This window comes from Microtus pennsylvanicus, chromosome 3 (assembly GCF_037038515.1).
Source record: "Microtus pennsylvanicus isolate mMicPen1 chromosome 3, mMicPen1.hap1, whole genome shotgun sequence".
In the NCBI taxonomy this organism is placed as follows: Eukaryota; Metazoa; Chordata; class Mammalia; order Rodentia; family Cricetidae; genus Microtus; species Microtus pennsylvanicus.
This window is the reverse complement of record NC_134581.1, coordinates 50,213,541-50,236,264: the sequence shown is the minus strand read 5'-3', so window position 1 is coordinate 50,236,264 and position 22,724 is coordinate 50,213,541. Positions and strand designations below refer to the sequence as shown.

The following is a 22,724-nucleotide window of genomic DNA, read 5'->3' as shown; positions in this document are numbered from 1 at the left end:
GGACAGAGGCAAGATAGGAAAGCCTTGCTAGGATTTGTACATTAGATACAAAGCCAGCTGTCCCGTGAGGCACAGCTTCCAGGGTCTAGATTAGGTTTGAAAGAATAGACTGTTCCCCAATTTCCTGTCGCACTTCTAAGGGAGCCTACAGTACAGCCTTTCAATGTGGGGGCTTGCATCCTGGGGAGCTTCAAAGAGCCCAGGCATCCTGAGCTGGATTGTGGGAACCTGTGGCCCTGGGCACCCAGGACGTGTGGGAGTGTTTAAACCTGTTCTAGATAAGGGCCAGGAAGGGTAAAGGAGACTTTCGATGAGGACCAGAAGGGCAGGAGCCATCCCTCTTTTTTGAGAGGTTGAGAGAGAATTGGGTCAGAACCCAATTGGTTATTCTGGAAGGGATCTCTTCCAGGGAAAAGGGAAGAAGCAGTCCCTTAAGAGCGAATGTTTCTTCAGCTTCAAGTCCAGCCCCTACCCTGCAGCCTCTGCAAGGCATCCCACTGTGGCGGGCTAGGAGGCATCTCTGAGGTGAGAAGACCAGATCAGGGCTCTTGGGAGCCCTGAAGGACAGTGCAGGGAATTGAGAGATGACCAGAATAGTTCAACCTCACAGATTTCTTACCCTACTGCTTATCAGTGAAAGAGGGTCCGGACTCTACAGAAGGGAGAAGCCTTCGGGAATACAGAGTTAGGCTAGCAACGCTCCCCCAAAACTGTCAGAAACAGGGGGGGGACTGACCCAGTAGAGGACTGCAGCAAGTAGAGCAAATGGAGACTTGCTGCATGCGTAAACACTGCAGCAAGCAAAATGGACGTGAGCAATGTGGGGGAGGGTGTGCCTGGAGTGCATGTGTGCGCGCACATGCGCGTGCCACTGGAGGTGTGGGTATAGTTCAGAAGACAGCTTCAGGTGTCCGTCTCGCCTTTCTCCTTGTGTGAGGCAATGTCTTTGCTGTCATGTGTCTCTGCACGCATCAGCCTAGCTGGCCCACCAATTTCTGGAAGTTCTTCTGTCTGCCTCCTTTTCCTCCATAGGCATGCCGGGATTGCTGATGTATGTTCTACTGCACCCAATTTTTACATGGGTTCTGGGAAGCCAAACTCAGGTCCTCATACACGCATGACAAATGATTTAACCCCTGGGCTAATGCCCCAGCTCCATGTATATTTTTAAATCTTTGTCTGCTTAGTTATTTATTTCTTAATGTTTTCCTAGCTATCTCTACATAGTGAGGCATTAAAATAGTCACCAAAATAATGCTTTAAAAATTTATTTATTTTTATGTTATGTGCATGCATGTTTTGACTGCATGTCTGTAAGTGCATTGCATGATTTCCTGGTACCCATGGAGGCCAGAAGAGGGCATCAGATTCCCTGGAACTAGGATTGCAGATGGTTAGGAGCTGCTGTGTGAGTGCTGGGAACCAAACTCAGGTCGTCTGCAAGAGCAGCAAGTGCTCCTAACAACTGAACCATCTCTCCAGGCCATTAAAAAAACAATGAAAATGATTGTTTAGATTAAACAGCGTTAAAATGAACAGTTTATGGGAAAATTCACAGCAGAAGATGGGTGGAAGTTAGATATTAAAAACTGTTAAGGTAGTTTAAATTGGTTGAGGTTTTAGGAACAGTTGGGGTATAATGTGTGCTAGATACCAGAAATCTTAGTAATTGCATAGAGACGTTCCATTGTGGGGGGCAGGACAAAGTCCTACCTCAAATGTTAGCTTCAGAAGACCCTCTGGTTGAAGCAAACATGAATCTGAATGTGTCTCTAGGAATCTGTTACTGTGTTGTGATTTTTGAGACCAGGTCTCATGTAGCCTGGGCTGGCCCACATCTCTCTATATAGCTAAGGATGACCTTGAGCTCCCTCCTGAGTGCCAGGACCACAGGCATGCGCCACCACACCAGGTTTATGTGATGCTGGGTGTGAGCCCTGGTCTCTCCCTCTACCCATGGAGCTAAACCCCTAGCCCTGTTTCCTTCATCTCTGTGGAAATGATATATTCCAGTCAAGAAAAGAAAGACAAAAGGCAGAAAGCCAGAGATCCTTGAAAAACTCACCATCTAACAGATAGGTCCATCCCTTTCCTAGTGCAATTTGCCAGATAGAAACAACTGAGCCTTAGGCTAGGCCAGTGAATTGAATCACCATCCCGTGTTCCCAATAACACCAGGCCTTATCAGTTTCTCTGTGAGATACACTTGAAGGGTGCTCAGGAATTTTGGAAGCCGGATGAGCTGCTCTGTCCTATGGGGACCAACTAACGACCAAAGAGGTGACGCTGTGTCTTTGGACAACGTCCCCCAAGCACCTTCCAAAACTATCAACCACTCAGGGCCAAGACCCTGGCCAGTTAGCTGATGCCACCCTAGAATGTTATGTTAATTTTCCTATAGACTGACCATCCGTAATGTGAAACTCCCAAATCTAAAATGCTCCACAGACCAGAGCCAATGCTGCTCAGGGCTGCAGGTCCTTCAGACCCCACCTAAGCCAGAGCATCTGCAATCTCAGCATTCCTATGGGAAGATTCATAGATGTATCCTTTTGTTTGTTGTTTTCTCTGTGTAGCCCTGGCTCTCTTGGAACTCATTCTGTAGACCAGGCTGGCCTCGAACTCACAGAGATCCTCCTGCCTCTGCCTCCCGAGTGCTGGGATTAAAAGTGTGCGTCACCGTTGCCTCAAAATAAAGCTGCAGATTGAAAAGGATGTGGATTTGTTGTTGTTGTTGTTGACTAGTTTCTAAAATTCTAATGCCTATTTTTAGCTTGCTCCCTAAAAATATTGTTTAGGAGTCTGTAAGTGTATTTTTAGTCTCCTATCCTTCCCAACACTGGGCCTGTTGTGTTTCTGGGTACCTTAAACAGCCTCCGTTTTCTTGGCCTCGGAATGGCATTGCCCACGAAGGACTCCTCCTCTCCTGGGAGAAGTGGCTAAGCCAGAGTTTGCAGAGGCGTGAGGCAAGGGCCACCCCAGGGTGTGTGGAACACCAGCGAGGATAATGCTGCCTGTGTGTGCGGGCTGAGTCACCCCTGCTCTCCCGGTCCCCGCCCTGATAAACACACACACACACACACACAGAAGGGGGATAGAGCAAGGCGGGGGGGGGGGGGGGTCAGGGAGGCTCCACCTTTTCAAATCAGTCAGAATCATCAGCCTACTAAAGTTCCTGCCATGTGGCCCTTCCTTCCTCCTGAGGAGAGACCCTGTGCCTGGGCGTGTCCACCCTCCTAAGCTAGGCTGTATTATATGGGTGTAGACATGCCCTACTTTCCACAACCTTCTTCTCAATTAACTGCTTTTTCCCAGGCTGAATGGCCTATAGAAACTAACATGGGTACAAGAAAGTCTCTGCGTGAGGTCTACCTGACAGGAAAATTCTCATAATCACTGATAATTTAAGGGCTACAAGTAAGTCTTCAGTGTCGCTATAACAGTTCTCAGTACTACATCCATCCGTCTCCTTCTGCCTTCCTCTGTACCCTTTTTGTTTAAAAACTTACTGCTTTTAGGGAAAGGGGACAAAAGAAAGGGAACAGAGGGGAAAGGAACAGCTCTTAGAGGACAGGGATGACAACGTGGCAAAGGTTTTTTTTTTCTTTTTTTTTATCTTTATTGAGCTATAAATTTTTCTCCACTCCCCTCCCTTCCTCCTCTCTCCCCTTCTACTCTCTCCCGTGACCCTGACACTCCGCTCCCAATTTATTCAGGCGATCTTGTCTTTTTCACCTTCCTAAACAGATCACGAATGTCTCTCTTCGGGTCCTCTTGCTTATCTGGTTTCTCTGGTGTTGTGGCCTGTATGCTGGTTTTTCTTTGCTTTACCTGTGCCCATCCAAGCACGCCAGGCTGCTGCCGCCCAGCCAGGAGTAGGCGTGATGAGTAAGGGGAAGCATGAACATTTGGTCAGGGCCATTTCCCCCGAACTTTGGCACATCCTCATCCTTCTGAGGCTGTCGTTGGTGTCCTAGAACAACTACCAGCCACCAGCCTCTCCTTAGAGGACCATAAATGGTAAGTGTCCCACCGTGGCAAGCACTCCTTGACTCTAACGGCCTTTGTCATTAAACACAGTTGCCTTCTGTACGATACCTTGTGCACCTTTAAACTCTGTTGGGTTGGCTGAGAGCCCTGCGGTACACGAGCACAATACCACATCTCTGTGTTTCCCTGCCCAGCCTGGTTCTGCCTGCTGCGCTCTGTTCCCCTCCTCCAGTCTGGTGGGAGCAGCCTACCATCACCCCAAGGCTCTTGTCCTTTCCTTCTCTTCTCTGTTCTCGCTATCTTTATGTCATCTGAGGAGGGGGAGGGAAATGGGAGGCTGGGAGGAGGTGGAAATTTGTTTTTGTTTTTTTTTCTTTTCTTTATTCTCCTTTTATCAATAAAAAAATTTAAAAAAAATTTTAAATTCGAATTTCATTTTTATTAATGAACTTTTTAAGGTTAGCGTACCAAAGTAACAGGTTCCTTCGTGGCTTCTTCATACATATGTGTCATTGTATCCTAATCTTTCTTGTGAGGGTTTCTGTCTCATCTGTGTGCCCAGTAGTTGTCTTTTTGTGATGAGTTGGGACAGAAGGGAAAAGGAAGGTGAGAAGCTGAGACGACTCTTGGCAATTTTACAAGATAATTCACAGTGTTGGGGGGGGGGGTTGTGAAAGCGGAGTTCATATATGCAGCTGTTGTTGCCTGGGAGGTAGAAGAAAGAGAAAGGGAAGTAATTACAATTATGTGTGCAAACATGGGATCTCTCTCTCTCTCTCTCTCTCTCTCTCTCTCTCTCTCTCTCTCTCTCTCTCACACACACACACACACACACACACACACAGATTTGTGGCCAATTAGATATAGAAAAGTTATCTGATTAAAGACAACTTAGTGTTTTAGTCTTTGACATGGAGAGGAAATAGTCGCTAGCAAAGATTGTGTGTCTTCTTTAAAAGCGATTTAAACATTTTATTTTATGTGTATGAATCTTTTGTCTGCATGTATGTTTGTGCACAATGTATGTACCTATGCATATGGAGTCTGGAAGAGGGTGCCAGATCCCCTGGAACTGGAGTTACAGATGATTTTGAGCCACCCTGTGGATGCTGGGATTTGAACCCAGATCCTTTGCAGGAACAGCAAGGGCTCCTAACTGCTGAGCCATCTCTCAGCCCTGATGATGTGTCTTTGTAATGAGGAATTCCACCCAGATACAGTCTGGTATCCTGTTGCCATTTTAGTCTTGATAAGACAGATGTAAATGCCTGTGGGCCACAGGGGAGACAGTGGAAGAAGCCATGTTTGGGCAGGTCTGTAAAGAGAACTGGAAGCCCCTCTCTCGTGAGATGCAAGTGAAGTAACTCTACAAGGACAGTCTTCTGGATTCACTTGTGGCAACCGCTCAGTTATGTTCTTTGTTCATGATCCCCTTTAGAATCTCTAGAACTAGAGAGAAGTCTAAAAGTAAGGAAAGAGAGACATGGGGGGCTTGTAGCTTGGTAGTTAGAGCACTTGCCTAGCCTGCAGGAGGTCCTGGGTTCCATCCCCAACACTGAAGAAACCAGGAATGGTGGCTCATGCCTATAATCCCATAACACAGGAGGTAGAGGCAGGAGGCTCAGAAGTTCAAGGTCATCCTCAGCTATACAGTAAATTTGAGGTCAGGGTGACAACTTTTAATATCATTTTTCTGGAACAAAGACACCTGGTAGACTCAGCAGGGAGCCCTAAACTCCTGGATCGTTGTTGACATCAGGGGGAAGACTCAGTCCCTGAGACAGCAGGCAGGACCGTGGGATGGAGAGAAGCCACTGGACCTGGTGGCTGTCCACATGACACAGGGTACCTTGAGGGTCTGCATAAGCATACATACTATGGCACCCATCTCCCCTGCCCCTTGTTCTTTGCTGACATTAAACACTTATCGATGGCTTTCTGTTGTCTTCAATCATGTTTACCTTTTTCAAAGGGAAAATAACATTTTTAGCCTTCTGTGTGCACGTGTATGTGGGAGGTTGGCCAGAGAACCAGAGGAGTACCCTGGGCTGTGTCTGGTCGGCCTTGGGCACACGAAGGGAGCCTTGTGAGTCAAGCTGTGGGCAGAGCCTCTCTGCTCTCTCTGCTTGCCGCAGAGGAAGGAGGAATGGTGACATCCGAGGTAATTTTGCAGAATTGATGTTATGTGTTGTTCTGGGAAAACCAAATATATCATATGGGCAGTTTCTGTCCACTAGACGGCATGGGTGGTAAACCTTCTAGAACCTCTTCCCACAGCTTGAGCCCCTGGTGTGTGGCATGCTTTTCCTGTTGGTGGCTTCCTCTTGGCTGGATTTTGATGATTGCTTTTCCCTCTGAACCGCTTGGACTTAACTTTTTGCCCGTTGTCCTCCTCAGACAAAACAAAGCAGCATCATGTATTTTCCCTGTGAAAGAAAGTTAATACAGCTTCCATCTTGTTTTCTTTTTCCTGCCTCTCCTGTCTCTCACACAGCCTCTACTTCCGTTTTCTCATGCTAATTTTGATGTCTGAGCAGCTGGCCTTTCTCAATACCCTTGTCCATAAATTTTCCCTGCTTTGTTGAAACTCCCCCAAGTCATGAGCTTCCACCGTCCAGGCAGGGCTGAGCCTTAACTTGGTCCATCAAGCTAGCCTAGCACACGGCACCTCTGTGGAGACACTGAAGTTGACAGCAAACCACAGTACTCTAGACTCTTGTTTCTTGTCGGGATTACACGTGTCCTCTGGTTTCTTTCCTTTCCTTTTTCTGTTTGTGTGTAGGCTTTTTTGCTTGATGAGTATACAAGGGAACAAATATCTCTCTAGTTCCCTGGAAAACTCAAATGTTTTGAGATCTCCTTCAAAGGTCATCACTTCAGCGTGCCACAGGGTAAAGAGCCCCGTGCCCTATCCCTCATAGATTGTGTTTGTTTTTTTATATTATTTATTATTGTTGTTTATCAAATAAACAAAGTATACTGTTTTCACAATACATTGGACTAGGGTGACTTTTCCCTGCTTATCTATAGGTGGTAAGGCTGGAACTCAAAATCTTTGTGTGCTTTATGATACATTTTGTTTGGAAAAATACGTATATTAGAGTGGGGGGGGTGTTAGAAAACTCCAGGAGAATATGAACTACCCTAACCCATTTTCTGCTTTTGTCTCTAGGGCAGCAAAGGCGCCTACCGGTACCATTGGCAGAGTCACAATGTCAAGCATAGTGGCGTGGATGACATGGTGTTGCTCTCCAAGATCACAGAGACCTCCATTGTCGAGAACCTGAAGAAGAGATACATGGACGACTACATCTTTGTATCCTTTGTCCTCTCCTTTGCACACCCCTGGGATAGGACAACTCCACTGTAATGTGGGTCTCTGCCCCTGAGCCACGCCTCCCCGAAGTCTGAGCTGGCTCTCAGAACGGGCTCTTAGTATTTTCGCTTTCAGAATGGGGCAGCTGTGCTTCCAAGGGCAAAGATGAGGCTAAAGTGTTTTCCTGGCATCTCACGGGGTCTAAGTGCAGCTCCATGATAGTGTCCCTTTGAGCTACAGCATCATGTATTCTAAGTGTCTAATCCTGCCCTGTCTGCAGGGTTCTGTGTCATCCCGATGACATGATAGGAACTCTTCCCTCCAGACTATGAAGATTTAAAATGAATCACCTGATGAATAGAAAAGACGCCTCCCCAGTTTTTCTGAACCTTTATATTTGCTGAAGGAAACACGGGAAGGGATGATCAGCTCTTGAAAATGCCTGGTGTGTTTCCCTGTTAGCTTGCCAGATGCCATTTTATAACAGGGCTTTAAAAGCACAGGGCACACACCTCTTGGAAACGTGTCTTGACTTCACAGTCCGGAGAACTATGATAGTGGAGGATGCGCCTCCTGCACTCAGGAGTTTTCCTTGGAGCAACTATACGTTAGTGAAATGTCACCTGGGTTAGTCACAGCCATGCAAAGGTCTGTGTGACCTGTACAGCGGTGCCCAGGTGCCAAAGGCTGATGCTGGGGTGGCTGATGCTGGGGTGGCTCCTGATGGTAGTGTCTAGGAAGCATGGGTGCTTTATGACGTAACGTGCATCTTGGGTTTCACCCAGAGCACCCTGGGAAGTTTTCTCACCGGGGGCTTTTTGTTTATTACTTGCCGTCTTTACTTGACTATTAGAATCACCAAAACCTAGACAGCTATACTTTTGCAGGCTGCCTTGGCTGCCTGCCCATCACTGGTGTGTTTAGGTGTTTAACTCACTCAATACTCCTGTGGCAATGCCCATTACTTCAAGACACTTGAACCATTGCAAACAATACTGTGCTGTTTCTTATTGACCAAAAAGGGAATTTCCTCTAAATATCCGTGCAGGTAAATTCCTAAAGCCCTCTTTTTAAGGCTCAATATATATTCAAACTTGTTGACCGTTATAATAGCGTTATTTAAATTTTTAATGTACGAGTTGTTTGTATATTTTAAAAGGGTTTTGTGGGTTTCATTATTGTCTCTTGCTGGTCTGGAATTTGTTTTGTAGACCAGGCTTGCTTTGAATTCATAGAGATCTGCTTGTTCCTGTATCTGAAGTACTGGGATCAAGGGCATACACCACCCAGCCCAAGCAAGATTTTTTTAAATTATTTTTAATTATGTAAATGTGTGTGTGTGTGTGTGTGTGAGAGAGAGAGAGAGAGAGAGAGAGAGAGAGAGAGAGAGAGAGAGAGCGAGCGAGCAGTGTCCAAGGAGACCATAGAGGTTCAGAACTCTGATCCTCCGAAAGAGCAGTACAAGCCTTTAACCACTGAGCCATCTCTCTAGCCTCCATACATATTTTTGGGATAAGATGTGATGTTTTGATGCATGTGGACATTATAGAATAGTTAAATCAGGCTAACTAACAGGTCTGTCACTTCCTATACTTGGATATGTGGTTTAGCCATTTAAAAATCTCTGATCAACTTTGACATATTTGCGCTGTCCAGTCCAGAGAATTATCTACAGTAGCTCTGCTTTTGGTTTTTTTTTGCTTGTTGTTGTTATTTTTGTTTTTCAGGACAATGTTTCTCTGTGTAGCCCTGGCTGTTCTGGAGTATGCTCTGTAGACCAGGCTGGCCTCAAACTCAGAGATCCATCTGCCGCTGCCTCCCAAGTGCTGGGATTAAAGGCATGCTTCACCAACCACCTCCTGGCTGTTTTTAGTTTCTGAGTAAGTGAGTTTATTAAACATGTAGCAAGCAAAAGTAGAAAAATAAATAGTACGTGGCAGATAGAGAGAAACCTCGAACATATAATAAGACATCATTAGACAGGCACCCAGGACACGCTGCAGAGACAGCTGGGGTGGCCTAAAAGACAGCACCACCAAACTGAAAGTTAACATCGAGCAGAAACTTACTAGGGAAGCCACATTGAGGCCAGTATGCACCGTGGAGCAGATTGTCCCCCATGGTGAGATTTCCAAGATAAAAAACAAAACAAAAACAGTTAACAGCAGATAAGATAATAGCAAACTGGGGGCTGCGGGACGTCCAGCAGGAACACGGAGTTTCTGGTTGAGTCTTCCCTCCACGGATGAGCTAGCTTCTCGAGGCTGAGCTCCGGCCTCTTGTTCCTGCTGCAGAGATTTTACATTATAGGACAAACAAGAATAATAAGGTTGGAAATAGTTTACAGTCTAGCTGTTCTCAAGGGCACAATGTGTTTATTACCCTCAGCTGCTTGCTGATTCTCCCCTCTCCACCCTGCCAAGCCCCTGGCAGAGCCAGGGAGCCACCTGACCCTGGGCAGGCAGTTTTAGAAGATTCTTGACAATAACATGCTTGGGGCTGAAGGGGAGGCAGCTGCTCCGCTCGAACGGCACATGGCAATTTGATGATATAATGCACATTACAATATGACATTATTGTTAACTTGGAGTCAACAGCATCCTCTTGGTTAACAGTGGCCTGTAGCTTACAGACAGATCCTGCCCACCGTTGTCTTTAAACGGAAGTTCCCCTGGGATACAACTGTGCTTGTTTAATGACAGATTCTGCCGCTTTCATGGGTACCATGGCCTAGCCAAGCCACTGAAACAGGCTATCTGACCTTCGGAAGTCCAAAGCAATTACTTTCCAGAGCAGAATTAGCGCCACCATCTGCTCCATGTGCCTTAGTTTGACCGTAAGGAAGCAGTCGTGTGTACTTTAGTTCTCCTCTCCTCTCCTCTGGTCACACACACGGAAATCTGTTTATTTCATTTGGATTTAACACCATCAAAAAATGTTGTGTACAAGTCCCCACGGCACATGGAAACTGGTAGGTGGGTTAGGAAGGACTGGGTGCAGGTTGTGGATCCAGACTGCCTGGCTTCTACCTATTGAGCTGCATCCCAGCGCTAGAAACTTTAAAATGGAAGATCCAAAAGCCTTGGGATGTAGGCTTGTGTTTTTAATTATTTACAGAGAAATGTGGGGGTTTGTTTGCCTGTTTGGTGTGTGTGTGTGTGTCGTATGTACACATGTGTGTGTGGTATGCACACATGTGTGTGTTAGTGCATGTACCCTTATGTGTGCCTCTGGAGGCCAGGGGAGGGCATTGGATGTCTTCCTCTATTGTTTTTCATCTTATTTTTGAGTCAAATGCCTCTCACTGAACCCTAAGCTCACCAGGCCAGGCTGATGAACCACTCCGGTTTTCTAGGGAGCTCCTAACATGAACCTGTTTATGCCTCCCCAATGCTGGGGTTACAGGCATGTGTAGCCATGGCTGGCTTTACTAGGGATTCGAACTTGGGTACTCTTGTTTTCACAGCAAGCATTAGCACCCACTGAGCCTTTTCCCTACCCGGTAGACGTGGTGTTCGATCAGCTGAATGAGAGAAGACAAAAGCAATGATGGTGGCCGTTGCCTAAAGTCAGTCCAGCCTCAGTCCAGACAGCCGTGCCCCTCAGCAGGCTGTTTACTGATACGGGCCCAGAAGCTTCTTGCAGACAGACAGCATAACTTTTATGCAGAGAACAAGTTGTAAAAGCCCTTCCAAGCAGTATATTTACTTGACATGACTTATGTAATGCAGCCTAGCAGAGGGAAAGACACTAAACCACCCGAAATCCTACCACCCAGGGCGAGTTCCTGTGGATCTCTCAGCCTTTAGTGTTCTCCCGCGTGCGTCTACACAAACGTGCATGCTCTCTTGCTGCTTAACAAACCGCACCCCCCCCCAGGTATTTTTGGCTTTGCCGCACAGTTCTTGGCACGGGATACGTTGTATTAAGTGATCCCTGAAAATCTGTTGACTCTCAAGACTTTTTAAATTCAGACAGCAGAATTTTTTTAATGACTCGATGGGGCAGGGGGCAGGGGGTAGTGAAGGCCTTTGAGTCAATAACTGACTAATGGTGCGTTTGCCCGAGGAAATGAGCTGCTTGACCACTAATGACTTTATGATTTAGACATCTCTGCCCACTCCTGCGTAAATGGGCTTGCTTTCGGCAGGTGGGAGGGAGTCACTTCCAGCTCCGGGGAGGCCTGGCGCTGCTGATGGATGTTTGTAACAGCAGTATCTGCCTTCCCTTCTTTCCCTCTGGTCTCCGTGACCACTTCAGTCTTCAGAGAGAACCCATAGCATAGCGTTCTTGTAAGTGAAAGATGACTTCGTTCTTTGTTTCTTCTGTGTTTGTCAAGGCAAAAGAGAGGTTAATAACTATGAGCACCCCTTTTACTTCTCCCGCCCATAATACCAGCCCTGTTTTGTATTGTAGATCAGCACAAAGGGCACTCGGTGGCTAATGCATGCAGGCCAAGCATGGTTGCTTTGTTCTCCGTTAGGAAACAAAATCCGCTTAGAACACGCTGACATTGTCTGGCCGCTAAAGCCCCCAGAGGAAGGCTGAGTTTACCATCCGTTTCTTAGAGATGGCTGCCACACTGCTTAAAATTACGTTCCAAAAGGTGCAAGGGGAGAAAGTTCTGGAGTTTGGAAAGAAAAGAGCTGTAGCTCCAGCCGCTTGGCTGAGCAGAGTTCCTGTGTGGAGCACTTCTCACTTGCTGCTCCAACTATCTTTAAGCTTTCTTCCCTCAAAGGCCACCGCACTCAAACGTGCTTGGCATTTTTAATCCCTCAGTGAGGAGTTCAGGCTGTCCTGCCAGACCAGTGATTTGGAGAGGCAGTGTGCTCTTAGTCATTCAGAATGAAACTTGGCCCTCAGCAGCCGGTTCACACAGAGGGGACAGCGAGCTGGGTGAGACATTGGTCTTGTGACTGGAACCAAAGGTTCAAGTTCTGGCTCAGAGCTTCTCCAAATATAGGACTTTAGCCAGAGGCCTCCCCTTCCTTCACTTTCCAGTAATATATATGTGGTGAGGTTGACTTATCGCTGTAGGCTGTCATCGTGTTCAGCAGTTCAATGCTCTTAGCTTTGCCTAATCTTCAAAATACATATGGAGGGCGGGACATGTAGCCTCGTTGGGAGAATACCTCCCTAGTGCGCTTGAGGAAGCCCTGGGTTCAATCCCCACCGCCACATAAACCAAGCACTGTCCTCCTAAGAAAGGCAGGAAGATCAAACATCCTCAGGTACACTGTAACCTTTAGGTCAGTCAGGGATACACGAAAACCTGTCACAAAAGAATACTAAGAAATGGACTAGGGTGATCACTGGGTGGTTAAGAGTGCTGCTGCTCTCCTGGAGGACCCGAGTCTCCAGCACTCTCATTGGGGGCTCATTCACAACTGACAATAATTCTAGCTCCAGGGAGTCTAATACCCTCTTCTGGCCTCCACAGCCACCGTATACAATCAACAAGCACACATATACATAAGTAAAAACAAATCTTTAAAAAATAAGAAATAACTTCTTTTCAAAGTTAAGAATGAGACAGAGGTCGGCAGAGGCTCACCTCATCCCTACATCCCCCAAAAGGCCATCTTACACTATGTGTGTTGAAAGGAGATGCTCTAAAGCCAAAGAACGGTCCTTTACACCGGATGAACTGGGTTTTGTGGAATCCGTCATTATCGTTGGGGGAGAGGCACAAAGGCTCAGAAGTCAGGTGACATCGTTCAGGAGTTGATTCTTTCCCGGCACCTTTGCGTAGGTTTCCAGGATGAAGCCCAGGTCACTGGGTGTGGTGGCGAGTGTCTTGACCGGTTGAGTCATCTTGCCAGCCCTGAATTGAGCCTCATGAAAAATTCAGCATGTTGTTCTTTTTTATTTCCCTTATCATTTGTGCTGCAGGTGGATGAGCATTCATAGACACATGGACCAACATCTGGGAACCAGTCAGTTGAAGATCTGCCTGGTTCCTCCTGACTCTCATTGTCTCTTAAATGAGGCGCCCCACCCCCGCCCCACTTTTATTTGGTATCATAGCTTCATATCTGCCTGCAGTTTGAGAATTAACTTTAAGCCACACCCTCACTGTGGAAGATTATGTGTGTAGAGATAATGGCCCTGGCGGTGTCCCCAGAGGCGCACCTGAATTATGTATTGGGTGTGGGAGGGAGGACTGAGGGACTTTTTTGGAGCTCCAAACCCACCAGGGCCCTGAACTCTTTGGGTATTAGCTCAGGTCTCTAAAGACCCAGCCAGATAGAGAAGGTGAAATTGTTTAGATACACAATGAAGTCCAACTCCAACTGGAAGCAACTGAATTTGTTACTCTGGCCGGTTCAGATGTAGGTGCGTTTGTAGGTACTTAGTGTGGTGGAATCGGGACATAGTGACCTTTTCAAATCTAACTTTGTCTTTCATCAGTCTTCTCAGATGCTGATTCTCTGGGGGACCCTGCTGGGAAATTTAGGGGAGAGTCTATAGCATCCCCTTCATTCTCACCTGAGTCACTGCCTCCGCATCAGCCTAGAACACTCTAGAAGAGGTTGTTCACAAAGCACACTTAAACAACCATGGCTCCATTTCCAGCCCATACTCACCTCAGTTCTATTTGTTAGGTGGCTAGGGGTGTGGGGGAGGGGCAGGACGCCTTTGGCTTTCACCCTCATGCAGCCCTTTCTTCTCCTGTGGCAGTGGCCCGTTGTCCCCAGGAAGTGGCTGGTTCACAGTGTATCCTTTACCATGAAGGGAAGGGTGCTGTCTTCTGTGGAAGGCTCATGTCTCCCTGGTTTGTTTTTTGCTCAGAATTGGCATTTTACAGCCTTCAACTTGGTCCTACCCTAAGAATAGTTACAGCCATTGAGCAAGAGAATCCGGATGAGAGACAAAACCTATCCCTTCAGTTTTGATTATTAGATGCTTACACAAATCTTTTTTATTTCTCCTCGTTTTTTGAGATAGGGTTTCTCAGTGTAACAGTCCTGGCTGTCTTAGAACTAGCTCTGTAGACCAGGCTGGCCTTGAATGCACAGAGATCCTCCTGCCTCTGCCTCCCAAGTGCTGGGATTAAAGGCATGCACCACCACTGCCCTGCAATCCTTACACAAATCTTAAGAATAAAAAAAATCCTACTAAGATAGATTCTATTTTATTTATTTATAATTTAATTTATGTGTATGGGCCTTTTGCCTGCATGTATGTGGGCCACATGCTTGCCTGGTGCCCGAGGAGGGGCATGGATCCCAGGGAACTGAGTTACAGACGATCGTGATACACAGTGTGGGCGCCGAGAATTGAACCCTGGTACTCTGGAAGAGCAGCCAGTGCTCTTAACTGCTGGACCATTTCTCCAGCTCCTAATGTGGGTTTTGGAGTAGACAAAGCCTCTTAGTTCTAAGTAAGGAGAGACTGCAGAGCATCCCAATCCTCCCTCATGAAACCTTGCACTGCTGATTTAAATGTAAGGTTGATACGTGAACAAAATAGGGATCGCCCAGTTATAGTTCAGTCTCAGCTAAACAAGTAACCTTTTAGTGCAAGTGTGCCCCAACGTTACTCTAGGTCTGCTTATAGCTTAAACATTCTCATTGTTTACTCCACATCCAGATTTGATGAAGTGGTCTATATTTTTTTATTCCCAACTAACAATAGCAATGGAAGTACTTGCTAGTTACAAAAAGCTGTTATTCATTGCACCCTCCACCTACCCAACAGAGCCTCTAGCCCAGGCTGACCTTTGCCTCCCTATGTAGCTGACGATAACCTTGAACTTCTGCTTTTTTGTTTTGTTTTGTTTTGTTTTTCTGAGACAGGGTCTCTCTGTATAGCTTTGGTGCCTGTCCTGGAATCCACTCTGTAGACCACACTGGCCTTGAACTCATAGAGTGCTGGGATTAAAGGCATGTGTTATCACTGTCCAGCCATGGGCATCTTTCATCTCTTGAACAATCAAAATTAAATATTAAAAAAGCACGTCATCACTATCTTTTCTCTATTATTAATTTATCTTCATTTTTCAACTTGGAAGGTCTTTCTGGTCAGTAACAAGTGAAGTGAAAAAAAGCAGTTGAGTCATTTTGTGTCTGTGTGTGTGTTTAAATTATTTGACATACCCACACCCATTTATAATGTCTATTAATAATTCCATATTTCATCTAAGGCCAAAGTGGTCACCTGCATTATGATGTGAGAGATATCACTATGTAATGACACATGCATCTAAGAACATGAGTTGAGGGAATGGCATCTAGGTGCTGATTGCTGTTCATTGATTATTTCGTCTATTTCCACAGAAAGGTTGTTAATTAAATAGGTCTTGGTTTATTCCCATCATCCATTAACCACAGCTTAGAGATATGTTCTGTACAGTCTGGAAAGTGCTCTACAACAGCTGTGCCTTTGGTTTTGAGTTTGAACTTATTGAGTGTGTAGCAAGTAGGAATAAAATAATGAGGGGGAAATTGATAGATAGATAGATAGATAGATAGATAGATAGATAGATAGATAGATAGATAGATAGATAGGGAGAGACATATGTCATCAAACCAGGAACTCAAAACATTCAGTAGAAATCAACGGGGAAAACTGGCATTGAAGCAGTCAGCTGGCATTCTTGATTGAGAGACTCCCAGGCAGAGGGGAGAGTTCCCTGAGTGGAGCTTCCAAGTAAAAGAAAAAAAATTAGCAACAGACAGATATGGCGTCATCAAACCAGGCTGAATCATCAGAATCCATCAGAAACTGACTGGGGAAGTTGAAGTAGTTGGCTGTAGCTCCCAACTGAGCTTCCTTTCCATGGCTGAGCTGTCTGGCTTCTCTGCCCCATGGTAGGCACTTGTATATCAATAGTGATTTCTATTAGAAATAGATTATCAGCTGGCTATACTCAACGGCACAGCGAGTTTACTCTTGCACTGTTTTGCTGCTCTCTCCCTCGTCACACATGCGTGGCTACCAACCGATCCTTAGATATGGGTCTTTGAGGACATGACATAAAATGCTTGTCTGAAGTCAGGGCAGGGAACCAGCTTCTAAGTTCAAACAACACATGACAATTACCAGTATAATGCCCCAGGTGAGAGTTGGACTGGGCTTGGGGATCCACCCTGTTTGAGCCAGCCCCCTGTTATATATCCCTATTATAGAAATGGCTTCCCCGAGAAATAATCTCACAGTTTTATATTCCTTTTATTATTTGAAACTGTTTATTTGTTAATAGATTTGGTTTCAATGATTTATTTGTTAAAATGAAGATATTTCTAGTTCACAATTAGTTGAACAATTTTGAGTGGGACACAGTTGTGCACACCTGCAGATCCCAGTAGTCAGGAGGCTGAAGCTGGAAAATCATACGAACCAAAAGCGAAGACCAACCTAAGAAACAGCAAGAGACACTGCCTCCGAAATAAGAAAAACAACAGAAATCTAATGGCTGGGGGGGGGGTGCTGATTTTTTTTTCATGATTTTCTTCCCTCAGAGGGGACAAAATGTTTAATTTGTTCTGTTTGTTCACTGCTGAATTCCCAGCACCTTAAAGTGCCTGGTGTGTTGTAAACAACCAGCACAAAGTAGTTGCTGAGAAAAGGGTGGAAGGCAATCTCATAACATCCCCTTACTTGAGTTCATCAAAATGTATAAAACTGGGTTGGGGAGATTGGCCCAGTGGACAAGAGTGCTTGGTATACGGTCTGTGGTGTGCGTGCCTTTAATCCCAGCACTTGGGAGGCAGAGGCAGGCAGATCTTTGTGACTTCGAGGCCAGCCTGGTCTACAAGAACTAGTTCCAGGACAGGCCCCAAAGCTACAGAGAAACCCTGTCTCAAAAAAAAACAACAACAACAACAACAACAAAAAAGTGCTTGCTATGTAAGAATGAGGACCCGAGTTCAAATCCCCTAGTGTCCATGGGAAAAGCTGGATATGCCTGTGCATGCCTGTACCATCAGCACTGTGTCTGGCAGACAGAAGGACCCCTGGGGCTCCTTGGTGGCCAGCCTAGCTCCAGGTTCAGTTAGAGATCCTGACTCAAGGGCAGAGACACACAGCCTCCTTTTCTGGCTTCCTCACATGCACAGGTCACAGGTACAGACACCCTCATGCAAACATGTGTATGTATTACACACACACACCACACACACACACACACACACCATAATCTTCCAGATACATACATACACACTGGGGTTGTTTTTGTTTATTTTTATTTTAATTATAAACAACTTCAAACACACATATACACGGTGAGACTTTAAGGGGAGGCAAAAGAGATGACTCGGTGGGTAAAAGTGTTTGCCAAGTCCGAAGACCTGAGTCTATTTCCCGGAACCTACATAAACAGCTGGATGCGGATATGAAGGGTCAGCACCGCAGGAACCACAAGAGAGATCCTGCCTCAGCAAGGAGGGAGGGAGGACCAACTGCAGGAAGTTCTCCTCTGGCCTCCACACAAATGTGGTGGACCCAGTCTACCCCACATAAAATAACTTAAAAAAATTTTTTTAGTTATAAAAAACAAGCAAAACTTGACATCCAGTGCACACTTCCTCTCAGAGAAGCATTCCTGGATTCTCCAAATACTATCTTTCTTCTCTAAGCCTTAACTGTGTGGAATTGTTATTTTCTTCTCCCAATGTAAATGGATAAAAATAAATGAGATGCTGAGAACTTTGAGAATTAGAACGTTTGGTAATGTTGGTACCTCTCACTTTCCCAAAGCTTTGGGGTCCCCGTTTGTTCAGGGGGGAAACAAATGTTTGGGTCATTTACCTCAGAGGTACACGTTCCAATGGAAGAGGGCTGCTCACTGACCTGATTGTGCCCTGGCACTTCTATGCCGTGTGTGTGTGTGTGTGTGTGTGTGTGTGTGTGTGTGTGTGTGTGTGTGTGTTCCTAGCTCTCCATGCTGCTGGGCTGAGAAGAAGGTACTTCAGTTTATGTAGAATTCTGTGTGTGTGTGTGTATGTGTGTGTGTGTTCCTAGCTCTTCATGCTGCTGGTCTTAGAAGAAGGTACTTTAGTCTATGTAGAATCCTTTTTGCAGCATTGATGATGAACCTCGTTGCTGTTCCTGGGGAGGAGTAAGCCCTGAGCTGTGTAAATGACTGCTTTTGCCTTTGTGGTGTTCATAACGTCCACCCTGGCTGTCCTTCCGTCCAGCAGCTCATTGCATGCTCCGTAGCATCTGTTGACTGAAAAGCCTGTTTCTGTGAAGGTGAATGATGGACCTTAACCAGACTGAAATCCAGACATACATAGGATCCGTGTTAATCTCCGTCAACCCTTTCAAGCAGATGCCGTATTTTGGAGAGAAGGAAATTGAAATGTACCAAGGAGCGGTAAGTTACGTACTCGATAAGTTGCTGCAGTGTTCAGGGATTTTGTCATTTATACCTAGTTTTTCCATGAAGTTATCAGTACATTTACATTTTCTTATGGATTATTAATTGGGGGAGGTCAAGTAAATGACCTTGTTTGAGGTTTTTTGTTTTTTTGTTTTGTTTTGTTTTTTAATTTTCGAGACAGGGTTTCTCTGTGTAGCTTGTCCTGGAACTCACTCTGTAGACCAGGCTGGCCTAGAACTCACAGAGATCCGCCTGCCTCTGCCTCCCGAGTGCTGGGATTAAAGGTGTGCACCAGCACTGCCTACCTGATTTTTTATTTTAATTGGATACTGATCTTCAGCATGGAACTCAAGGGGGTATAGACTAACATGGGGTTAATATACATATATAATTAGTTAAGTGGGTTGCATTACGCAGAGTCTGCAGTGGTCTTCTGGCTTCCATGTGTGCTCCAAAGTTATCAGTAATGAAAAGAAGCACAGGAGGAGCTGGGGGATAGGTCATGAGCTTGAGGACCAGAAGAGCTGGGGGGATAGGTCACGGGCTTGAGGACCAAAGGAGCTGGGAGGATAGGTCACAGGCTTGAGGACCAGAGGAGCTGGGGAGATAGGTCATAAGCTTGAGGACCAGAGGAGCTGGGGAATAGGTCACGAGCTTGAGGACCAGAGGAGCTGGGGGGATAGGTCACGGGCTTGAGGACCAAAGGAGCTGGGGGATAGGTCATGGTCTTAAGGACCTGAGGAGCTGGGGGGATAGGTCACGGGCTTGAGGACCTGAGGATCTGGGGGGATAGGTCATGGGCTTGAGGACCAGAGGAGCTGGGGGATAGGTCACGGGCTTGAGGACCAGAGGAGCTGGGGGATAGGTCACGGGCTTGAGGGCCTGAGTTTGCGCCCCGGAACCCAGGTGAAGATGCGGCACATAGTAGTGTGTGTTTGTAAACTCAGTGCTGAGGAGGTGCAGACAGGACAGTCCCTGGGGCTCGCTGTCCAGTCTAGCCTAATGATGGCCTCCAGGCCAATGAGAGACCCAGTCCCAAAGGAGTCAGACTCAATTCCTGAGAGTAACACCCAAAGTTGTCCCCTGTCCTCCACATCAAAGCAAGCATGAACACACATACTTCTATTTCTTTCTTTCTCTCTCTCTCTCTCTCTCTCTCTCTCTCTCTCTCTCACACACACACACACACACACACACACACACACACACACACTTAGAAAAAGAGTCAGCCACACACACACACACACACACACTTAGAAAAAGAGTCAGCCAGGCAGTGGTGGCACACTGTAGGAGGCAAAGGCAGGTGAATCTCTGCGAGTTCGAGACCAGCCTGGTCTTCAGAGACCTAGGACAGCTAGGGCTTTACAGTGAAATCCTGTCTTGAAAAACAAAACCAAAAAGGAAAATCAGTCATAGGTAAAAATCAATGAGATGCTGGGAACTTTGAGAATTAGAACCCTTGAAGCTTTGGCTCTGGCTTGAAAATGCATCTTGCATTACTTCATTTACTAAAGTGGCTGCTCTCTGTCCACACCCACTCCACAGTCACTTCATCTGTGGGTTAGAAGTGTAACCAGCAATCCTTCCCAACGTGTCTCATTCTGCAGTTCATCCCACCGCTTAGCCCTAGACTCTGCATCTTCTTCCTTCCCTTCTTCAGAGCAGAAACACAAGAGCCATTATTAATCCCGGCCCTGGAAGCCAAACAAAAGAACACATAAATCCAGTTGAAGTGGAAGGCATTTACCCAGAGATAGTGCGCACCCCATTGTTGCCGGATAAACGCTGCTGGTAGCTGGAGCTCAAGGAGGCTGCCACGGGAGACCTTTGATAATGCCGCCTTTATCAGGGGCCGGCACAAGGACAACACTGTCAGCCGAGGTCCGCGCCCTGCCCTGGCACTCCAGTCCACAATCCTAGGGCAGCTGGCATGGAGCTGGCCTGACACCCCCACCCCCACCAGTAACAGCAAGGCTCCAACACGAAGAGCTGAGATACACACACACACACACACACACACACACACACACACACGAACACACTCAAGCACAGACGTGTTTCTTTCAAGTTCTCTGGAGAGTCACTGTGTGCCAGCCCTTTTCTATGCTGTTTATCTTTTTAAGAGTTCTCTGTATAGAAATGTTATAATTTAAAGGAAAAAATCTTTATTTTCATTGCTCTTGGTAACACTGTCATACAAATAGTTTTTACTGAGTGTTAGGCACTGTGTGTGCTTGCAACAATGCTAGACCCGTCCATGTGAGAACTGTATCACTTTATCTACGGAGCCAGGAGTTAAACTCACATCTTAATGACTTTGGGTTCTCGATTGAGAGATAGGACATCAGAGGAGGTGGCTACTCAGCACTCCGTAGGCACCAAGGCGGAGGCTGGGTGAAAGTGTAGGTGGGAAGGAAACCAGCAGAGAGTATCGGGCTTCAGAGATGGGGCTGAGGCTGCATGCTGGATCCCACCCCCAACACTGAATAAACCCGGCCTGGTACCTTGTAGTTCAAAGTCACCCTCAGCCACATAGGGAGATGGAGGCAAGCCTGAGATCCATGAGACCCTGTCTGGGGATGGGAGGAGTGTAAGTGACCCTCAAGAGCCAAGGGTAGCCTGGCGGTGATGGTGCACGCCTTTAATCCCAGCACTCGGGAGGCAGAGGCAGGTGGATCTCTGTGAGTTCGAGGCCAGCCTGGTCTACAAGAGCTAGTTCCAGGACAGGAACCAAAAGCTACAGAGAAACCCTGTCTCGAAAAATCAAAAAAAAAAAAAAAAAAGAGCCAAGGGTATAACTTCCATTAAACAGTTTAGGAACCTTAACGGGAAAGGCTTGTGTCTTAGTCAGGGTTACTATTGCTATGTTTTGTATGATGAACACCGTGACCAAAAGCAAGTTGTGGAGGAAAGGGTCATTTGGCTTACACTTCCACATTATAACCCATTACTGAAGGAAGTCAGGACAAGAACTCAAACAGACTTGGAATCTGAAGACAGGAGCTGATGCAGAGGCCATGGAGGAGTGCTGCTTTCTGGCTTTCTCCCCCTGGCTGCTTTCCTATAAAACCTAGGAACTACCAGCCCAGGGGTGACCCCACCCACAAAGGACTGGGCCTTCCACTTCAGTCACTAATAAAGAAAATGCCCTACAGTCTTGCACCCACCCCAGCCTATGGGGGCATTTTCTCAACTGGCTCCCTCCTCTCAGGAGCCTCTCGCCTGGGTCAGGTTGATGTAAACTAGCCAGCGCAGATTGTCTCTTGTTTCCCTCCACTAGGCAGCGTTCTCGCCACGCCCCTCCTTCCAGTCTGCACCCTCTGTTCTTCCGTGCAACGTTCTGCTTACCTGTTTTCCCAGAGGTTACCCGTCATTCTGATTAGTAATCTGTAGAGAAGAAGCCCATCTAAAACCATGTCTGCGGTCCCAGCAGGCCTCCCCTGTCACCATGAAGGCCATGTCTGTGGTCCCAGCAGGCCTCCCTGTCACCATGAAGGCCATGTCTGCGGTCCCAGCAGGCCTCCCTGTCACCATGAAGGCCATGTCTGCGGTCCCAGCAGGCCTCCCCTGTCACCATGAAGGCCATGTCTGTGGTCCCAGCAGGCCTCCCTGTCACCATGAAGGCCATGTCTGTGGTCCCAGCAGGCCTCCCTGTCACCATGAAGGCAGGCTTAACATACAGCTTGAGCCCTGTTAGGAGTTCTGCATTCCCGAGAAGAGCCTCCAGCTCTTACTAGGTGGCTCCCTATGGGTAGGGGACACTGGGTCTGGGACACACGAGTACTTTGCTTACAGACAGTGTCTCCCCTCTCCCCTCCATCCCCTTTTGCCACTGAGGTCTTTAGAGCTTGGCAGTATGCAGCGGTTTCTCAGGCAGCACCCTTTTCTTCAAGTCCATCCCTGTGTAAGAAAATTTAAGGATGGTTTAAGCAAATTATTCCTTATGTTTTTGTGTGGATTTATCTTCTAAAATCGCCGTCCTGTTCATCTTCTCCCTCTCCTTGTGAGACCCTCCGAGACGGGACGGTGTGTCACCTGGACTCAGCTTTTCTCCTCTCCTGCACCACATGAAGCGTTTTTATTTCTGTT

General features: G+C 46.7%; 1 protein-coding gene across 1 annotated transcript in view; it reads left to right on the top strand.

Moving 5' to 3' along the window:
- The window catches only part of Myo1e (myosin IE), a 200,027-nt gene that overhangs the window by 73,400 nt on the left and 103,903 nt on the right, over nt 1-22,724 (top strand). The window contains exons 2-3 of the mRNA XM_075965339.1: nt 7,163-7,306; nt 18,537-18,626. Coding sequence (XP_075821454.1) covers nt 7,163-7,306; nt 18,537-18,626 — 234 coding nt within the window. The remainder of the gene's footprint in view (nt 1-7,162; nt 7,307-18,536; nt 18,627-22,724) is intronic.